The sequence below is a fragment of the Aquila chrysaetos genome, chromosome Z (assembly GCF_900496995.4).
Source record: "Aquila chrysaetos chrysaetos chromosome Z, bAquChr1.4, whole genome shotgun sequence".
Lineage (NCBI taxonomy): Eukaryota > Metazoa > Chordata > Aves > Accipitriformes > Accipitridae > Aquila > Aquila chrysaetos.
The window spans coordinates 10,508,611-10,530,535 of record NC_044030.1 but is presented as its reverse complement, the minus strand read 5'-3'; the positions used below and the strand labels follow the sequence as shown (position 1 = coordinate 10,530,535).

The following is a 21,925-nucleotide window of genomic DNA, read 5'->3' as shown; positions in this document are numbered from 1 at the left end:
AAGCAAGGTAAGAAAGCTCGTGCTATTCATCACGAAGCAGATCTGGCCTCTGCAACCCTCCACAAGCATGTTAATGGGAAAGAAATACTCAGGGATGCTCTTGTATCCACAGCTGACACCACTGAGTGGAGAAAAAGAGATCTCTCCCGCCTCTAGACAAAAAGACAGAAGCAGAGTCAAGAACGGGGGGAGAGACCAACCGACTGCCTTGGGAGGTGGGACACAAGCCACTCTCTTCCAGCCGTGTGCTGCTTGTGGGGGTACACCTTCCTGCAAGAATGAGAAGAAACAGGCAGCTTTATAGAAACACAACACAGGTTTCTGTTTTAATGAGAAAATAATTATATACTTGCATTGTAGGCCTCACAGTCACTATAAAACAGAAGCAGGATAACATTTAAGTGGTTAACATACAGAAAGCCAGGTATTGTTGAAACTGGTCGATAAGTCATGACAAGGATGCCGCCTTTTTTTTGCCAAACATGTCAATGCTACTGTATTTTCCTTCAGATAATGTCAGCACGGAGCAAGATGAAGCCCAAACTGGCAGCTTTTAAAACAAATTGTTCAGAAAACCTGCACTGTAACCCCAAACTGATTATAATCACAAATGCTAATGCTTAACTATTTCTCAATACACAGTTTCATTAAAACCAGTCTTTGCCACGGGAAAGGATCTGAGCGTTTCTTTTGTGGAGACAAAGTTAATTCTGCAATAGTGCTCTTTTGTTGCATTTGATATAGTTATATATAGATAAGATACGTATTACTGGTGTATACTTATAAACACCTAAGCTTGGTAGCATGCAAATGAAATAACAGAGGCAAGTAAACTGCATCGCACTCGTGTTACCACAGCACTGAATGTGTGCTGCTGCTTACGAGTGTCCATAATTTCTGGAAGAGAAAACTGTGCTGGGTAGAAAGTTTGACTGTCCTGGACTGATACATGCAAGCACTTTTGTCGCAGGGGCTGAAAGCGAATGCTTCTAGAGCACAGGACTCCCGCCTGGCCTCTCCCCACCACCACATCCCCTTTCTAGGGGAACAATTTAATTTTCACTTAAAGACTGAGGGCCAAATGTGGCAGTAGGGGAAGATGTGGCAAAGCATGAAGAAATGTCTTATGATGGGTGATCAATGTCACTGGCTCCCAATGAGAGAGAAGGAGATAAAAACTGGCCTCCAGGTTAAAGAAAATGAAGATACAGGTTCCTGGGAAGGGAGCCCAGGGCTGCCCTGGTTTCAGGGAGCAAATATTGGGGGGAACTCTGAAGAGCGTTGTTTAGTGCAAGACCACTTCATCGTAAGTACAGGGGCTGTCTCCTCTGCTCAGGAAACCCCTTTTTCCCAGTCTCACTTAAGCTCTACCCGGGGTGGAGGGAGCCAGGACTCCTCTTGGTACAGATGGGCAGAGCTCATGGATGCAGCTTCACGACCTATGGTCTCACTAGAGTGCTGCATTGGTGGCATTGCTTTTCCTACCGTCTTACGGTAACGACCCACCTGCAGACATGAATCACAGTCCACTGTCGATTGCCATGTCTGAACAAGGGGTCCACTTCATTAGGTATGTAATTCCTTCATAGGCGTGGTGCCTCCCCATGCACCTGGGTTTAGAGAGCATCCTTGAGATAAGCTCGCTGCCTTTATCACAGTGAACACTCGGTTCAGCAGGGTTTTCTTCTGTTCAATAGCACTTAGGAAGACAATTGACAGAACTGAGTTAATGGGTATATATAATTGTATTTGCTACAATTCCCTGAAAATAAGCCTCAAAATGATAGTGTCCATGGACAGAAATCAAATGCTGGAGGAACTGAAGGTGGGGGTGGGGGAATAATTTGGTTGCAAGCTCTGTGTTTGTTTAAGAAAAGCACCAGAAGTATGTTCACAGTATCGGTACTCATTCTAAATGAGCTCACTGTTTCAGGATAAAACAGCACAGCAGGTAATGAAACCAAGGAAAGGCTTAAGGGAGGACCGGTATCCTGGCTGATGATTTTTTAAAAAGGTGTCAAAATAATAACTGTTTGTTTATAAAAAAGGCAGAATATTTTATATAGAAAAAAGCTCAGTGTCTTTTTTTCTGTCACCTCCCAAACTTGTTGGTTTCTAATCCAGAAATTATGGTTCCCAGTTGTAAAATATTCCTATTGTATTGCTTGCGTGGAAAGAAAGAGTAAACCCGCAGCCTCTATACTACATACAAATACAAAGCACAAGAATAAATACCACATTTCTTTTCCTAATTGTCAGCTTACAAAACTGGTCAATACTTTGCAATTGTGACTCATGCAAATACCATGTTGGGTCAAATTTTAATATCACAAATACTGCATTAACTCAGTGCCTTGTTTTTATATCCCCTTTCAGAAAAAAAAAAGAAATTAGCACTCATCCCTATAGCTGGTAAACAGCTTTGGAGAAAATAATCAGTACACGCACTGCCATACACTTTCTGGTATGCCAGCCTCATGCACACACACGCACGCACACACATGCGCACACACACACACAGATCCACACTAATCCTTCACTGCTGATCCCAAGCCTAAGCAATAACTAAAGGCTCTATGGTTTGCTTGTAGCACTGAAAACACTGGCTGAACGGCAAAGATAGTATTTTCTTCCCTTGTCTGCTCTTCCTTGCTCACTCCTTCCAACTCATTATGCCCTTTAGCTTCTTTGTTGCCTGGAAACGTGAAGACTTCCACAAAGCACTCTACTTCAAAGGCTTTTTATGTTGTATAAATATAGTTGAAGACGTAACTATCTTTCTTCTTTATTTCATACCTCTTTCTAGGCCAGAGTCTGGCTTAGTTCAATTATTGCCTCATTTAAAAATTAAATGTCCTTTATTTGTATCCCTTTCCCACTACCTTTCTACTTCAAATTATCCATCTTCATAGATTTTACACATACGCCATTCTTTTCCCTCCCCACCATCAAAAAATAGTTGTCATCCGCTAAATACAGATTTTCTATTTAGAAACTTTGTTACGTAAATATGCTCTGAGAACCTGGAGCTCAGGTGATATTGCAAGCATATAGGATCCTAAAGCTAAGATAATCCATTTGGCTTAGCTCTCATCCCCATCTATTCCACTCCTAAATTGTGATGGCTTGTGTTTGCAACACAAGGACTGTTTTACTGAGTCTACTGGATTGTACATTTGCAGTAACTGCCTCCCTGTTTTTTCTTTTTCCTTTTAAACAGATAAATTACTAGAAAGGGGAGTAGAACCTGCCCCCCACCCCCCCAAACCACCCTAATTACAAACTGAACTTTTCGGTCCCCTTAAAGAAACAGCAACAGAGGGCAATATTGTTGTGTTTTGTGGCTGGATAAGAGTACGCTGAAGTAATGCTGACCATCTCGGTGCAGCGGCTGTGGGAGGCGAAGGAACTGCAGGAGGGTCCGACGGGAGCAAGGCGGCAAGGCAGGGCTCTCAATTTGGTCAGTGGGAAGCACAAGCGTGAGCCCTGGCCACAGGGTCCTCCACACTGACCTCCCATCACGCACCTGCAGCCTCTCCGGTCCGTGAGGACAACTGAGTGCTCCCACCCCCGGCACCCTCCCCATTGCATTATTTCAGAGGGGGGATGGAGGGAAGAAGAAGGGGGTATTTTCTAGGTGGGTTTTTCCTGTTGTTTTAGGATTGCCATGAGTTGGATCATTTCTGTGTCTATGTGCATTGTTGAGTTTGTTGTGTATTTAATAAATATTGGACTAAAATGCTGCTGCTTTCGTGGTGTTTTTGTGTTTTGTTTTTTTTTTCTTCCTTTCTCTTTTTTTGGTTTCGGCGTGCCCGGTTGCTGTCTTCACGCTGCAGTGTGGTTATTCGTCCTCCTCCCGGTTGGCATAAATGCCGGCTTCCCAACGCAGTGCCAGAGCACTCTTTCTGCGGTTCACCCTGGTCGCCTCGAGGACCTGGCCAGGAGAGAAAGGGAAAACACAGCATGTCACTCAGCTGCCCCTCGTCCCCGTGCCGGGGTGCCCCACACTGCGTGCCCGGGCAGGCAGGGACCAGCTGGGCCAGCCCTTCCCGCAGGTCTCCCAGGGCTGCACCTCGTGCAAACTGGGAGGACTCATGCGATGAAGCACTTGGTGATGTGAAGGTGTGGGCGGTGTGGGGTGGCACATGAGCAAAGCCATACCATGGGAGGACAGAAGTGGTCGGAGTTGTCTGGCAGCATCCCGCTCACTTCAGGGGAGCCCCAGCTGGCCCTTACCAGCCCAGCTGCACATTGCCCCATCCCTGCCTCAGGAAGGCAGGGCACAGGGTCTCGGTCCTTTCCCCAGGGGCAGCTGCACACTTTCGGTACCAGGAGCCAGCAACCTTTGCCCAGAGACTGCTTTGGAGCTGCATGTGCAGCCTGGAAAGCAGTCTGCTGCTTATTTCAGCACGTCACCCCCTTAGGCAGAACTAGGCAGCCCCCCACACCTTCTTCTCGTGGTCTTTGGCTTGCAGCTACGCCAACGGGAAAGCCTACGCACTGTAATCAAAGTGCTCTTGGAGTGAAAAATCACCCCGTGCATGCCGAAAAGGAGATTTACACAAGGAGGACCTGCACAGCCTGCAGAGACTGGTACAAGATGGGCCCCGATACATTTATGTATTTTGCATACACACACACCGAGTCACACACACATATATGCACACTTACAAAAACATACGCGTTGTGTATGTATTATATATATGCACACACATGCACACACAGAAACAATTAACTAGAAAAGTAAGAAACAGTTTTAACAAGGTTGAAAAAAACTATCAGATGAAACCAAAAGGTGTTATCGTGATGTGCACCTGATGTACTCATTGGCAAATAATGCATGGCAGTGACTCTTTTCCTCCCAGCAGAGTGAGACATACAGGGGTCTGGGGCCTTCTTACAGAAGCACATGGCAATCTTATTTTCTGACCAACACTGAAAAACAGCTCCATGATCAAACCACAAAGCTGCCAACATCTGCTGCCCTCGACGTGTTTTAAAACAGCCCTCCCAGAGAAGTAAACTTCTGAAATGTTTAAACAGTCAGTTAAAAAAAAAATTGTTAAAAAACCCCAACAAATATGTGAGGGTTTCACTGAAACAATGCCTGCCGTCCTCTGTCCCTAAGGCTTCCTGCAAGCTGCTCTGGACACTCCTTGACTGGGGAAGAGTAGCTGGCCTTTTGAGAAAGGATGATGCTATTGTATTCTTCTGCATAGAAAGTTAGATGCAGTGAGGACTTAAGACTTAACTGGAAGAAAGATAAGTAATATAAGACTACAGTAACTCTTTTTTCAGCTCATGACAAGCTGTAGCTGGAAAAGTACACAGGTACTAGGGGCTCCTGTACAGGCAATATCGGGAAATCAGCTCTGAACTGTCAGCTGAAATTACAGGCCATAACTTTGCTTATGGCAATGAGAACATACTTCTGCATTTATGCTAAGACCCAGACCTCCACTCAGGAGGTGAAGGTAGGGTGGAGTTGTGCCAGCTTTATTATTTCTTTGCCCTCCTAGTTTCTTTCGACTATGACTATGAACAAGCCAAAGAACTAAAGGCAAAATCTAGCCAACAGAGACTATTTTGAGCCAAAGCTCCATCTGATTCCTGGCAATGACCAGGGCTACAAAGCTGGTCCAAGTCCACTGGAGGGATTTTTTGCTGAAATTTTGCCCCAAATCATGCCTCCTCTTTTTGCAGAGCAACCACTGGGAAGGGGGAACAGGGCTGAGCAGTTTCTATTTTACCCAGTAGAGGGCAAATGTGCTCACAAACCTAACAAATCTTTAAACACCCCCCCCAACCCACCCCCCCCCCCCCCCCCCCCCCCCCCCCCCAAATCAGTAAAAAAATTCCTTCTGGGACATCAGCCTGTAAGCAGCATACTGGAGCTACTCCTACTGCAGGGATGAGGACCAGCGGTTTAAACTACATGTTTGGGATTCTGAGTGCATGAACCAGGGAAAGACAACCCAAACTGAACAATGGAGAAGCAAAACTGGGACTGGGTATCAGCATCGTTTTACTATCTTCTCAGGATAAGAAAAGACAGTGGCTGCTCCAGGGTTAGAAATTAAGGGGAGAAAAAACCCCAGTGATTTTTTTTTTTTGATGGCAACAGACAAATATCGCTAGACAGGAAACTATAAAGACCACTATGGGATAATGATTAAATAAAACACAGAATATTGCTGTTCTCCCCACTGGACATTGAAATTTACATGAAAAAACAGCAAATTCAGCTTATATTTCAAACCCAAACTGCCACTGTCATGGAGTAGTGGTATATTTAAATAAGGTCTGCTGAATTTGGCCTGTAGATTTATGCCAGCTGAAAACAAAATGGATTTTACATAATTTACAACAGTTTCCAGTCAGTTTTCTCCCTTGCTGGAAAGTACAATGTTGTGATGGTCTCTCGTGATGGCTTGCAACAGTCAGGACCCTTAAACTTTGAAGATTTCTGCTTTAGATCAGTCAGCTTGTCTTTGTCTTAAAAGACAGCAACAGGGTTTCTTCCAGTTATCCCATCTGCAAACATGTGCAGAAGCTTGTCTACTTCTGCAAACCTTGCTGGTTGCTCCAAGGAAAACTGTTTCCAGAATTATATCAGAGATACCATGAGGGCATTGAATGTGGACTTAGCCTTTGCAGGAAAAACAAGTACTGATGTCTGGCTTAGTATTAATAAACAAGCCTTCTAAATAGTAGAGCAGATACAAGTAAGTTAAAGGTCCTTTTGAATAGTTACACCAAAATTATTCTTCTAATCTACTGAAAAGAGTGTTTGACCTAAAATAACCTTCATTTTGACTAGGCTGTGTCAGTTTTACACCCGCTACAGGAAACAATGGGGTAATTATAGCATGGAACTGGAATGACTGAGTGGAGAATTGGGACTCCTCAATGGAGCATTGAATTCACAACCCAGGAAGCCGCTTGCCGAAAATAGCAAATGATCTCTATTTTAAAATATTCTTGGTAGGTGTCAGGGCTGTCTGTAGACCCATCATGAGTCCAGCACCCAGAGGCTTTCTGCAGCAGATGAAAGGAAGGAAAGTCTTTTGCTTTTCTTGTTGTGGCTGGTTTGGGGATCTATAACATGCTGCATTTTGGCCATGTTACAAAATGCTACCTCAATGCTTTGTAAGTGTCCTCCCTGATGATGTCTCATGTCAGCTCAGAAGGTGCAGGCAGGGCAACCCTGGCAGAGTTGTCAGGGCATCCTAAGGCAGCCAGGCTCATAACTGCATGCAGAAGGCATACACCAAAAATCAGAAAGACGATGAAGCAGACAGTTCACTCAAGCTTAAGCTGAAGAACTGAGCTGGCTATGCCCTAATGGTAAGGCCACATTGGTGAAAAAAGCAATGTCTTATTTGGGAGAGGCTATTTGACTATTAGCTGCAATAGAAGAGGAAGAATCTGGAGAGCAGAAGTAGGTGTGAGGGAAAGACAAATATCTCAAGATACATAGGGCTGTCAAAACCACTCTTCACCTCTCTTTGCAAAAAAGTGCTGCGTGGATCTTGTGGTTGCAGCTCTGGGGTCTTGCTAAGAATTGCAGAGGGCTCCTTCCTGACAGATTTCATTTATTATTGAGGATTTTGGGGAAAAAAAAAAAAAAGATTGAAACAGCTGCTACTGTCAGGTGTAAGATTAATTTATCTATCCATCCTAGAGATGGAGACTAACTGTCCCGAGTTTCCCTCCAACAGATGTAACAATAATTGCTTTCTTACTGGCAACAAGGGAATAAAAAGCAAAATACAAATATGCTTTAGTCCCAAGCATATTTATCCCCTCCACTGAATGACACTGACAACTATACAGTACAGGCTAATTTTTATTGCACAGTAGCAGCAAAACTGATGTGGAAGCAAAATGATTTTTCTGGAGCTTGATATTTTACTGATCCTTCCCATTTGGACCTGGAAGAACTAAAAGCAACAAAACCAGAAAATGCAAAGGTCTGGGTGTCTGAAATCTACCAGTACCATGTGGGAAAGTCACTGCACAAGACAGCTCCATGGAGCACACGGTGCACAAATTGAGAGAAGCACAAAGGCAGGGAACAGGCTGCCTGCTTCTGCAGATGTGAGCGCTCCTGCTCAAGAATGATAAACTAAATGCTTTAACATAAAACTGGAACTACTGAGAGACAAAGAACATCTATTTCTCCAGTATAAAGGTATTTTCTTTACTGTACCTACTTAATGCTATTCACTGAACACACCAGACCTCTAGTGAGCACAGTGAAGAGCTGGGTATCTGAGACAAAAATATGTTTACCTGAAACGTATTAAAACATAACTGTGTGCCCTCTACCATCAAATCTAGTATGTTGGTTTTCTATTTTGCAACACAAAAATTTTCAGCAGTAGCCTTTAATGTTGCATAAATGTCACCTTACTGTAGTATCTCCTGCAGCATGATTGATATTAAGCAAACTCAGGATAATGCCCTGTAAATGTGAAGATATGTGTAGTTGTAGGGACAAAAGCAGAAGATGTTGAGGATAAAAACAACATATATATGTGCAGGCACATAGTTATCTGTGGTGTCTTTAAAACAGCAGACAGATGTGCTTTTAACATAGGCTGCAGGAATTTGGAGGTGATAAAACCACATCAACCTAACGAAGCAGGCTGTGGTTTACTGCATGTGGCAGAACTTCAGCAGCTACTGTACCTTGCTGGGGGTTTGCTACTTACCAGAGCGGAGCTGCCAGGCTGATCGCGTGGAAGCCCCTGCTCCTCCAGCGCTGCCAACGACGATTAAAATTGAGCCACCTGCCTGCACCGGAGCGGATTACAGAGGGCTCTGGTGAACAGGAGACACAGCTCAGCTGTGGGGTCAGTAGAGAGTACCGGGGCATCACGCCTTAATTCTTGCTGTTCCTTCCGAAAAAACTGCCCAGCTTCAGCTAAAGATTTCCAGTGAGAACCAAACGGTTTCTTCAGTCTGAGGCTTAACACTGGGGATTAGCCAGATGGCATACTTCCACCTGCATACAGAATCACTGTGTCCTACAGCCTTTTTCATTTCTACCCACTTTCCCATCCATGCACCTTCATTTTGAGTTCATTACTCCTTGCGTCATTATCCTTTTACAAGGCAGACATGCGACCCTTCCCACCAGAAGGACACGGGCTGGGCGTGTAAAATCTACACCTGAGCTTCTGTCTCTCACACAACATCAAACGCTCTGATCACTACTGACCATTCATAAATTGTAACCCAGGTTATTGTGCAGATACTATGGGGGAGAAGAGGCCCAACCTGTGTCTAAAACCAGGTCTCTGAAAGCACACTGCTCCTACACTGATAAATTCTCTATAAATACTCTACACAAAGATCAATCACTGGCTTGTATCAGTGAGATAAAACCCACACTAAATTATTTAATGACTAGGAAATGGCATAGACTTGACTTTCCTTTACTTTCCAGGACAGAAAATGTTCATATGTTTGCCTGAGGTACAGCTGATGTGGTCAAATATGTTATGGAATAGGGAAATAGTGGAAGGTTCATGTTTATACAAAAATGCTGATGCTGGACAGATGAATGTCAGTCATTACCACAGTCTGTGTCTCTTAGAGAAGTCCAGATTTACACATAAGTCTGCACAGAAAGTTACAGGCAATGGAAATGTCCACATTATTGAGCACGTCATTCCTAAAAAACATTGCAAAAGTGTAGTTGGTATCAATGCCCTGCTCTTAAAATTCTTGCCTTTGGCAGAGTTCAGCTTTGTAGGGATAAGGACTGTGCAAGTTATTGCCTTGCTAAAATACCAAATGTCACTGTAAATACCCTTCTTTAGCAGGTCTGGGTTTCTTCTACTCTGAGACCATCACTGATGCTATGTTGTGGGACTGTAATCAGTCGTCACATCACAACAGACAGGCACAAAGACAGGTTCACAAAATTCACAAGACTGAGGCAGTGCACTTGGATCTGACTCTCTTCTTCCACAGATGAAGGGTTGGTGTGCAGATTTTACAAAATACTAGAGATTTTGATAGTGCTAAATACATTGTAATCAGAGACAAAGGAAAGCCACAGCAGTTTCACTCAGCATCTAAGAATGCTTGGATCCCAGGTTTAGCTTTACCAGCTAAATGATAACAGGGATTAAGGAGAAGTTCTCATTTCATGCCTCAGGAATGATCCACTCCTGGGCAACAGCTCCCATTCCTTTATTTACAACCCTTCCCATGCCAGAAATTGTAACTAGAATCCAAAGGTTAGAAAACCAGCCACACAAATAGTTGTTGATGAGAGGTACAAGGGAATATCCCACACACACATTTGCATCCCAGTTTTGATATGAAACAGCACTGGCACACAGTATGAAAATGCAAACTGCAGCAACATGCACTTGGAATCACCATGCAAGAGGAAGCAAAAATAAATAAGCAGTCGAAAAGTACCTCAGAAGTAACCTTGCTAGACAGTAATTTACAGGTGTACTGGTAGAAAGGGAAAAGACCAGCATTAGTACATTGAACAAGCATGTTACAACTAGGAAACAAGAACAAAATACAGAAATTGCAAGAACTGGCACATTCCAGAGTACAAGATTTCAAGCAACTTGGTGTCATAAAAAAAAAATAAATTAGTCACTTTGGTGTTTTTTTAATGACGTTGCTTGGCCAGTCTCAGTCTTGTTTACCATCAGTGCTTGACTCATTTTCTTGCAGCTGCTTTTTCTCTTTTTCTCACCTGTTGAAACCTCTACTGTAACACATTCTCTTTGGAAGAAACTGTCCCCTTGCTTGAGCAGTGCAGTTCTTCCAAGAGCAGATGCGCTTGATTTGCCCTGTTTCTGAAAGGCAAAACCTGCAAGCTCCAGCCAGAGTGGTTGTGTAGTAGCCACTGAAGCCAGACATAAAACAGAAGGTGGTGATGTTTAAAGAAGAGACAGGGCAGATGTCCTACTGAAATCATCCTCCTGCCTTTTGGTGTGTCTTATGTATGAAGGAACTGAAGCTCTATACATCAGTACTGCTGGTGTGCTCAGCATATGACGGGGAGTTTCCACGGACATCAAATCTCTCCACAATCCCATTCAGGAGACTGTGGCTGCTGCCTTCTGCCCCTGGAGCAGTGCTGGCTCTGTTCAGCCTCGGGTGCCACAGGACCCTGACTGCTCCTAGTACTTGAGAAAGTCTCTGGTTCCCCTCACTCACAAAGAGCAACGCTGAGCCACATTCGGCTCTCAGGACTTAATGCTCTAAGTGGCAGCTGCCTGTCTGGTTGCTAGTTATGCTCCTTCCCCTGATATATTTCACACATTTTTAAAAAGAGGCCAGCAGTGTGGTCTTTTGCTTTGTTAGTTACAGAAATCTTTTGCCTGAGCACATGGTCAAATGTCCTCTGCCAACAAATCAAAGTTATTTGTTGTTTAAATAGTTATTGCTTAGCCTGGCATGTAAAATTTTAGCTCAAACTAACAGTGGTACGAGTGCAGCACTTCTTACTTGAATTATCTTTCGCTGTCAATGGTGGGAGTTGTTTACAAAAGGAGAGTGGAAAAAGGCACGGAAGAGAAACAAAACACTCCTGCTGATCCAAGGAAGCTCTCCCTGGGCTCTGCAGGACACAGCCCTCTAATAGGATTTTGGGTAGGCAGCAGCAAGAATGCAAATCTTGTTCGGCTGTATGCAAGGGGTTTAGTGGAGAGGAGAATGACAACACTGCAGGACTTTGGTGTGCACTGGGGCTCTGTAAATTCACTGAAGCCTTGACAATTTGTCCCAGAAAAGGATCCATCCCACAAGTTGCCTGACTGGCACCAGTGCTCTGGCAGTGCATATTTGGGCGGTCAGTGCCTGGGCAGCTTCAGCAGCAGCAGACAGCTGAGCTGGCACCCAGAGCACACCTCTTTGGTTAGACACTGCCCAGACCGGCGCTCCGGTCAGGACATCAGGGCTCACTTCAAACTGCAGAAGAGACTATGCAGTCACAGCCAACCTGCTTTCTAGGTGGCACATGTGCAGCTCTGCAAGCACTTGAGGAGTTGCACTCAGGTAACTGAGCAGAGGGAGTTAGGTCTAATGACATCTTACATGTCGTGCATGTTGTAGCACACAAAAGACAAGTGGCATGTGACCATCACAGCTGTGGGAGAAGATTTCAGCCACAAGCCACTGCTTCACGGGCTGGGCAAGTCAGATTCACTCTTCACCAAGATGAAGGAAAAGTGCAGGATGAGTACTAGCTGAGTGTCACCTCTCTAGCAGAGCAGCTTCTCTGCCACGCCGAGGTTTCAAGCCACCAGACTGACAGATGTGTGCTGCGGGACTCCTGAGGACCAGTTCTGGTTTGCACAGCAGGAGTTTTATGGCCCTCTTTTTTTAAAGTTCTTCCCGGCTCCTGCAAAGGGTGTGAGGGTGTGACATGTCTCCCTGCAAGCCTCTGAGTACCGTTCAGGGAGAAAGATTCTCTGGGGAGATGCCAGACAACAGCACTCACCAGAGCAGGTGGAGCCACCCCATTTCACTGAGTGCTTTGGGGAAAGAGGGGAAACCAGAGACCAGCTCCTTCCCAAGACATGGCCCCAAGATGCCGCTGCCACAACAAGGCACGCTCCACTGCACAAGCTGGCTTCCTACATGGCAGCAGGAGCCTGAAAGATGACGAGATCATGTTTTTCAATGGCTTCAGTAGAAAAAGGGACAAGAAAGTTTCTGGTGTGCTCTGAAAATTTATCTGTTTACATTTTGAGTCATCTCTCCTACTACGTTTTAGTAAACCAGCAGAAATGCAACAGGACCCCTCTACACTGCATTCCTTCTGATTTCAAGTATCTTGTGCTCCTGTGCAATATTCACCAGTAATGATTAAAAGCTGCCAGACTAGTGCAGTATTCACCTTACAAAACTTCACTTACTTCTATACAGCTAATGAGACTCTACATTTAATGAACATTACTAGAAAGCAGTTTGTTTGGAGCAGGAGCTCCTTGATGCTGGGGTCTTCATACTGACACCTCCAGGAAATGCATGCAGGACTGTGGCTGCTTCAGCAAACACTGTGTCTGTTTAATAAGTTTTATATTGCACTTATATCTCACTACCTTCTGCACTCATTGCCCACAGTAATAATGAGTCTGAATAAGAAACACCTTGTACTCTGTTGGGAAACAGGCTGTATAAAGGTTGCATAAAGGTTGCACCTGAATTTTGATACTTCCAGCTACAGAATTCATAGCTCTTCTTATTAGTGCCTCCAGTAAAGAACACCTTAATTGGGTTAAACTCTACGACAGTAATGACTGAAATGCAGGCACTCATTTTGCAAACTGAAATTCTTGCTGATTTTCTGTTTGTGTGGAAGAAAGACAGCAAATCCAGTGGGAAACAGCATGCTGCCCATTGAAGGATCTAAGTTAATTTCTGAGACATTCCCAATCCAGTTCTGCAAGGGGTGGTTTCTGGGGAAGTTATCCACTTACGCTGAATCCTGAGCACACTGGGACAGGATTTAGGGGGGTCTACAAACACAGGCATGAATACATGTTTGATGCACAAAGTTCAAAGAGCCACTAAAATAACCCATTGGAGGGTCCTGGCGATGTGTGAATTAACAGAGTCTGCCAATTGCCCACTGCCCTTATTATTAATTAACTAATTAAAATGAAATTTAATATGAGTTGCCTTTGATATTTCCATCAGTGACACTCTTCCTCTCCATTGGCCCTCATCCTTCCATTTCAAACACACTGGCTCTTAAAACATGCTAAAATCCTTACGCACTTGCACGGTGATCTGAGCAGATTCTTGGGAAATAAATGTTTTTGTTGTCTGAATGTTGGTTCTCACGAGTCATGGTCTCTATCGCAGAGCAAAAAGTGAAAAAGAAAAGTGCACTTACGCTGCTGTCGTCCATCCTTTCTCGTCTCTTAGTTTTGTGTGTTTCGTAATCCTCCATGAGGGTCTGCATCAGGTTCTTGGGTCGCTGGGCTCCTGCAGGCTCCTCGGGTGGCGGGTCAGACTGTGAGATGGGGCCTTCTGTGGTGGGGGATGGCGGAGGCTTGATCTTCTCTATCTTTCCTGCAATGACATGAAAAGGAATGACCCCTTCTAAGCTGAAGGACTCACAAGTTGTTTCCAAACGACGACAGCTGGAGAAGCGTTTTCAGTGGGGTTTGAATGCAGAAACAGTTTGGAAAGAAGCCTATGAAACAATCTGGTAAATCAGGATGGTCATGGGCTTTTAAAACACTCTCCCTTGTCCTGAAATTCACTACACCAAAACACTACAAAATCTTTTTACAAAAACACTACAAAGTCTTTTTACAAAACCTAGAAGAGTTACCACATGATACAATGCAAATTTAACCCACCACTATTGTTTACTGGCTGAATTACCCCTCTTTCATCCTAGAGGACATATTTCAGTGATCTGGAAATGTTCGTAAGATTCTGGAAAATTGCAAGATGATTTTTTTCTGGCTCAGACAATATAGCACATAGGATGCCACCACTGTATGCCAGGGACCACGTGCAAGATATCCAAAGAAGGCATCTTGGTAAGCGTTGCTGGCTTTTTCTCTTCTTCCAGTGCTTATCTGCTTTGTAAGCGTGAAAGGCTTTGGGTTGGTCCCTGGTGCAACTCATCCTGGCAGCTGTTTCCTGCAAGTTGCAGAGGGTGCTCCTGGAGGGAGACCTGTGGCAGAGCAGGATGGGGTCTCCATCCCACACACCCCTCCTTCAGACAGGGCCCTTCAGTCACCTGGTGGGAGGAAAGTCAGCGAGAAGTCAGGTTGCTCTCTGACTGAGCCCATTTCACCCAGGGGAGCCTGTTTTAGGCAGAGTGACCCCAGCTGAAGAGGTGGGTAAAAGGCAGGCCAGAGCAAGGAGACCACTGCAGTGAGCTGCGGGAGAGCTCAGGGGGTGGACAAGCCACGCTCCTCTGGGGAGGACAGCCTGTGTTTCTCATCACCAGGTGCTGATCCAGGGTGAGCCGCCCACCTTGTCCTGCTGGGAAGAATGAGGATGACAGTGGCAGATCCTGGGAAGAAGGTGGGGGGGTCCTCAGCTATGACAGGAGAAAGCAATGTGGAACCAAAATCAGGTTTTATTTTCCATGGCACGCCAGGTCTTCGAAATAAAATGGTTCAGTGGATGGGAAAGAAAAAAAGGAGGAAAAAAGCCATCCCCACACCCTTACAAATAAGTGAAGTAATTGGAAGGATTGTGCAGATTTTCATGAAACTTCTGTTGCTGAGACAAATTAAAACCCTAGTTACTCCTCCAAAAAGCATCATAACAGTGGTAGCCACTAGAGAGCAGCCTTGAAACCCCCTGTAAGGATCAGCAGGATTTATTCTTGAAGGAAGAAGTGAAACCTGAGTCGACACTGCAGAGGTCTGTTACAAGAAATCCCCTTGCCGGGCTTGTTTCATTTTTCACCAGTATGGAAAAACCCAAGATCACTGGTTTCTCGTTACAGGCTTAGCTTAAGCTGGCCAGTGCAGGGATGAGGCTGGAAATTTCTCTTCCTTAAATCACCCCACCACAGAGACTGGAGGGGGAGTTTCTATGGGCACAGGTTCTTCTCTGGGTTGCACCAGCTCCACAGACAACCAGGAGATATGCTGCCAAAGCAGAGGCCAACAGCAGGTCCTCAGCTGCCCACCTGCACCCATGTATCACAGCTTGGACTGCTCAGCAGAAGAGAGTAAGAATAACCGTCACCTCGCCCTTTAGGTCCAGTGGGTAAAAAAGTCTGCTGAAAATAAAAGGCCCAATTAAGGGTGAGATATCTTGCTGTATTACTTAATTCTTAAAGTAACTGTCTTGGATGTATGCAAGTAATGCAGGAAGAATCACACTTCTCAGATGTCTGCCCAGCTTTTGATTTCCCCCAGGGATGCAGACACATCACAGGATGCTCAGACCTATGGACAGGCCTGAAAAGAGCTCATTGCACTCCACTTCCCCTGGAAAACAATGCAAACTGTAGGCTTTGGGGATCTGCATTTTAGAAAAATGGATATCTCCAAGCAGATCCATCCTCCCTGGATATGTGCAGCAACACGCAACTCTTCTGCGCATGCTGGGCAGTGTCACCATGAACAGTGTCACTGTTCCCTTTTCACAAACAGAGAAGCCAAGGTTATAAGGAGATTTGCCCACAAGGGAACAGTGGTTTGTTGGTTTGTATCCACAATGAATTATGCTTATATAACCATTTTCTCTGTGTAAGTGAATTCCACTAAAAACTCAGGAATTCACAGCATCATTTCAACTACTTTTCACAGAAGAGTAAGTTCCTAAAAATTTTGTGAGAATAGGTAGGCAGGTGGAAGAGAGAGATTCTACCAGTGCCAACTGTGTCAGAAAGGCAAGCAACCAGCACAGCCATCAGCGAGGTTGTGGTTAGATGATGGGGTGTCTGAGGCTTCAGGGCTCTCAGAACAACCACAGAAAAACTCCGTGAACCTCATGCAGAGCTTCAATCCATTGTAGAACTATTCTGCCAGTTTGGACTGTGTTAGAATTGTTGCTGGGTTAATTTTCTTCTGGCAGATTTTCATCCAGATAAGGTACAGTTCTCAGGCAGAAGAGTCATTCAGCATAAAATCATCATGAGACATGATGATCACAGGCACTTTCTACTTCCACAGTCCCATGCCCACACCTGATGCACAGACACTGCTGGTGGTCCTTGCCCAAATTTGCAAGCTGAGTAATAAAGTACCTGTGCTCTGACTCGAATGGAAACAGGGTCACACTTGAGGGATACCAGCAAAAACTGCAGCCTGATGGTCACACTTGCAAGTTAACAGTGGTTATCAGCAGTGTCTTCCTCTCCAGGGGAAGGTAGTCCTCTGAGGTCATCTTTAGAGCTGTTGCAAGCTATCGAGTACAGGCGATAGTAAATGCGTAGGTAAAGATTTGTGATGCTTTTTTTTCCTCTTTCACAGGGACTCCAAAAATGTTCTGTGGCTTCAGTTCTGGTGATGGCTCCCTCCACTCTCTGGCTTCAGCAATCTAGTAGGAAGCTCCTGGAATTTGATTTCTCTTAATTTCCTGCCTCTTGTGCTATTTGGGGCAGGCGGGAGATGCTCCTATGGAGAAGGCCCTTTCTCAGCCCTGGGGAGGGGAAGGGAAAGCTCAGGGAAGGGGCAGCTGCTGCTGTGTCCCAGTCTGGTGGCTGCAAGACATCGCCTGACCCCTCTCTGCAAAATCAAAGATGTGTAAAAGCTGGGGACAAATTAGCTTTCTTCTAACCAAAACCTCTGCACAGCTCTGGGGAGCAAGAGGGGTTGGAATGGTGATTTATCCACCCTGTGGAGCCTGACGGGTGTTCAAGCACTTGCTGCAAGCTGAGGAAGGATGCTCAGCTGATTTGCTGCAATATCAAGATGACAGAGTGACCAAGGTGAGGCCCTGGGACAAGGGTCTGAGCCATGACTAAAGAACCGGCAGGTACCAAGGGCCACCATATAGTGTTAACTAAGGTACAAAGGAGATGGGAAGAATAGGGCTTCACAGAAGTAAGAGCAACTATTTTACCGATGCTGTTGGCATTTTTTAAGACACTGCACAGCAGAGAAAACTAATAAGGTATTACAGCAAGACATTGTTTTAGGAGACTAGTCTGTGCTGGAGTCAGGGATAGTTGAAATACGTAAAAAAAAGTCCCTCTGGTAATGTGGAGCCTCATTACCACTCCAGGTGAAAGGTGGGCTTCGTTGGTCTTCTTGAACACCAGGTAAAGCAACATGAATATGCAAACACACAAACAAGCAAACATTAAAAAACTAACGTCTTGAAGATCCTCTCACTTCATACACATTCTCCGCTAGGGAAGGAATAAGAGAGCAAATGGCAAATGAGCTGGGTTAGTATGCTGTTAAGGCACTCCTGGAGGTGTTCAGGGGATGAGTGATGAGCACTCCACAGGAATCCTTGAAAAGAATGTTGAACTTCGCTTTTTTCATACTGGTGATTATGAAGGCTTAAGGAAACAGTATCTTCTGTAAACTCAGAGGCTTAATTTCTGCTGTAGCCTTGCTCAAAATTCTCATTTCAAAAAGGCATTCATGCATATGTATTATACCTGATCCTTATTCTTTACATGTATACAGGGCATTAAAAATTTTGCAATGGCCACAAATATTAAAAATATTTTACCCCAAAGTTTCTGCTTCTCCTCCCACCATACAAAAAATATCTTCAGGCTGCGGTTGAACCTGAGAAGTTTCCTTAGTGTAGGTATTTACCAGTGAAAAAGAAAGTGGAAAATGATTTTCAGGCTGAAGTGGCTCCTCTGGCAGATGCCTACCCTCCAGAGCTGTCACTCAGGAGAAGAAGCAAGAGAAGAAAGAATACAACAGCTCCCCCCACCCCCCCCCCCACCTTTTGAAGGGAAGTTACCTGAAATTTAAAGGTTCATGATCACTTGCATCTCTAAACTGCAACTCCTGCCCTGCACTTCTGCCATTCACTGAAATTCTCTCATCTGGTTCATCAGCTGAAGACAACAGAAGATGCCTGCTTGGTGGGCAGCTCTCCCAGACGTGTGTGCAGCTGGCTCTAAGCGCCTGCAGATGGGTGCAGGGAATGCAGCGTGCCTTCTGCCTCACCTGGCAATGCTTTGGTGACAAACACCAAAAAGGCAGATGTGGCAGCTTCAGGAAAGCTTCTCCCAGGCATGGCTTCTCATGTCAGGGATTTCCTCATGCCTTGTCATAAGACAGCAAATATTCACAAAGGCTTTCTCTCCAACAGAAAAGCCTTCACTGAACCAAGACCCCTCATGTAGTGATTTTGACACCTCCTTTGATGAACAGGATTACTTGAGCCAGGCACTACAGGAAGTTAGACACAAGTTCTCCACAGTCTAAGTACTCCTAATAAAAGGAACGTGGGAATTACACCACCAAATGTATGCTGGATCCTCTCGTGTCACACACTCATCATCCTGTTCGAATAAACTGTCAAACAGCCCCAGTTGGTCTGCCCAGGAGGGATGGTGTACCGACCACACATTGTAGGAGAAAACCACTGGCCTGCTGTGCAGCTGCTCAACCCCTCACCAAGGGCAGCAGGTGCTGCAGCAAAACAACACAGGAAATGTTCAAACTTAAATACAGCTCCACAAATATTTGGGGATCCACAGTGACTCTCCATTTAGCCATGCTCAAGCATTTTTTTTTTTTTTTCTTTCTTGGGGTTCCTCATGCAGGAAGCCCAACTTTTTGGGAAAGGAGTTTGCATAGGTTCTGCCCTTCACCTGTCCAGGTGTACCCTGGAGAAGGTCTTGTCCTGTGTGCACACAACACATAGTCATTGTTCCACTGAAATTACTCTGTGTCTTGTTCCAGTGATCTGAGATGGGTTAAAAAGCTGCTTCAAATCATCCCAAACAACTTTAAAGGATACTTACTAGCAGTACAGACATTTATTACTAGGAACCACGTTGGCTTCGGCTGGGTGGTTGGCAGACACCAAGTTTAGTGTTACCATCAGTTGTATGAAAGTTGTATGTCAGGGTAGTAAAAACAGCCTGTTTGCTATCTAAAGTAATTAGCAGTTATTTCACACATACACCCACACGAATTGTGTTAATCTTCCACACCTCAGTCAAAGTAGCAATTCAGTTCCCTCCAGTCCTTTTTTGAGGTTTGTGTTTCTGTTATCAACATAACAATGGTTCAAAGAAGTGAAGTGGGAGTAATAAATAACTAGGGACCACCAGGAGTCCTAGTAAAGCTACTCTGCCCAGTCCACCACAAAAAAGCAACCTGATAGGTAGGTCATTGCTATTTAAGTTAATTACTGCACCTCCTCAAAAGAGTTCTGGTGAGTTTACACTTGCTTACTTATGGATTAGCAAGAGATTTTTCAAATTTAGACTTGACCCCCTAATCCCTTTCTGCTGAGGTATCTTGATGTTAAAAGAAGAGTGCCAATTCTTTCTTTGGCAAAGGCAATTTGGTGACAAAAGTACCTCTGTTTCTTCTTCTTCTTCTTGTTACTACTACTGCTATTACTATTACTATTATTCTTCTATGTGAAACTAGATATTTGGATTACAGTATCAGACATGTTCTACAGCATATTCCTTACTGTGCCTACCACAAGTAGATATTCTTTTCTGCTCTGTAAATCACCTCTGTAAGTGGCTGCAATGAAGCTTTACAGCTAGATTTTGTTGCTTCTGCTGAATTAGCTTTTGCCTCCGTTTTTGTAAATATTGAAAACAAGCTGTAAGTATTAAAATAAAAGGAACGTTGCTGAAATCTTCCAAGAGACTGCATGGTATCCCTTCTCCCTACTTTTAAGGATGCCTGCAAGCTTTAACTGCAACACAGCTGGCTAAAGGGACAGCAAGGATGAGATGAGCTAAGGGTATGCATCCTGCAACGCTAAGGGTGCCGAGCTAATTTCCACCAGCTGAGAGCTCTGCTGAGCACATCTGCTGTTTAGAAAACACCAGAAGTAGCAGACTTAAGAGTGACTTTGGCAATGCTCTTTGTGGTTTTTTTGATCAATGACATCCTTACACATTGCCACATATTCATCTTTTCCTAGAAATTAATTCTTTGCCTTGTCACCAGCTGCAAATTGCAGTAGCTTGAGTCACTGGCTAATAGATCCCAATTTCCTTTTTTGAACATACAGCAGTTGGACATTTAAAGGAAACTGTCTGGAATGATTCATTATAAATATAAGTTTATCATTCTCACTAGAATGTAATTCACAATGAACATTTTTACATCAGACACAAAGTAAATGCCTTGTTGTGTAGAGAAATAAGAACAAGCAGAAGTACACTGTTTTCCCAGATGCTCCGTTAAAACAAGCATTAGTGTCAGCAGCCCTTCCAACATCACTTGTGAGTAAAAACCAACCATTATCAGCCTCATTTTGAGCACTTGCAGCTACAGATGATGCTGTTTTTGAAAGCGGTCTTGAGCACACCTTTATACGAGTTCTCCTAGCTGAGGTCTATGGTGCCCTGTCTCTCACAACTTGTCAGGCTCAAAACACCTCAGTTTATGGAGACTCCCTATCAAAAATGCTGTTCTATGGGAGTAATAACAATAGCACTTCAAATAAATTATTGACATCTGCTGCATTTTTTGGCAAGAAACACAGGTTAAAATCATCCTCTTTGCAGAAGAAACAAAACCAAGAATTAGCTATTTATGTGCTGCATAACACTCCAAGTTCACAATCAGACTGGGTAATGGACTAAATCCAGACCTTACTCAAGTTTGCCATGACTTTCAAAGGAAAAGGATCATGCTGCACAATTTTTTGAAGCATCGTTGGCTCAGATTTACACCAGTGGAAATAAGGATGGAATTTAACTACTCTGGGTAAAATTAATACTTCTTCACAATGATCACTGTTAATAAAAACTTCTAAGTACTTGCAAAGCATATGTAGGTCTACACTCATAAAAATCACCACACAGAAACAAGCCTGGCATGTTTCTATTTTTTTTTTTTAAGATTTCCTTCTTTATGTTGTATTAACAAGGCATGAGTGCTTGATTTTATTTTTTGAAAAGGGGAAGGAGGAGCAAGATATGCTGCAACTGCTGTGAATGCCACCACAAGGACCCAGAAGCTGATCAGTCAGAGGAGGACTTCTACTAAATCTATTGAGCATTTTGTTTGTGATGCCTGTCTCATCCATTAGTGAATGACACCAGCTGAAATACATGGCAACTCACAGCTCTGGAGATCTTTTTACTAGACAAAGTTCATTAAGAAGAGGAAGAAATACCTGAAAACAGAAAGCAAAACACACACAAAAAGAAATCCAATGCAAAATCCCCAAATCTGTACATCTCCACTACCTTTGCACTTTCTTAATGAAGTGCAAGAGAACAGTAAGCCTGTTAAAAAAGGCTTTGTATGTTTGTCTTTCAGATAGCCACAGAGCTGCA

At 44.2% G+C, this 21,925-nt stretch overlaps 1 protein-coding gene across 7 annotated transcripts in view; it reads right to left on the bottom strand.

The window, feature by feature from the left end:
• Nucleotides 1-297: 297 nt before the first annotated feature.
• The window catches only part of PALM2AKAP2 (PALM2 and AKAP2 fusion), a 272,860-nt gene continuing 251,232 nt past the window's right edge, over nucleotides 298-21,925 (bottom strand). For 6 of the 7 annotated variants that reach the window (XM_030003825.2, XM_030003827.2, XM_041120797.1 and 3 more), the window contains 3 exons: nucleotides 13,886-14,064; nucleotides 10,441-10,479; nucleotides 298-3,934 (listed from right to left, as the gene is read on the bottom strand). In XM_030003825.2, the coding sequence (XP_029859685.1) occupies nucleotides 3,842-3,934; nucleotides 10,441-10,479; nucleotides 13,886-14,064 (311 nt within the window). In that variant the 3' untranslated portion in view covers nucleotides 298-3,841. The remainder of the gene's footprint in view (nucleotides 3,935-10,440; nucleotides 10,480-13,885; nucleotides 14,065-21,925) is intronic. The other variant, XM_030003826.2, reaches the window with a different exon arrangement.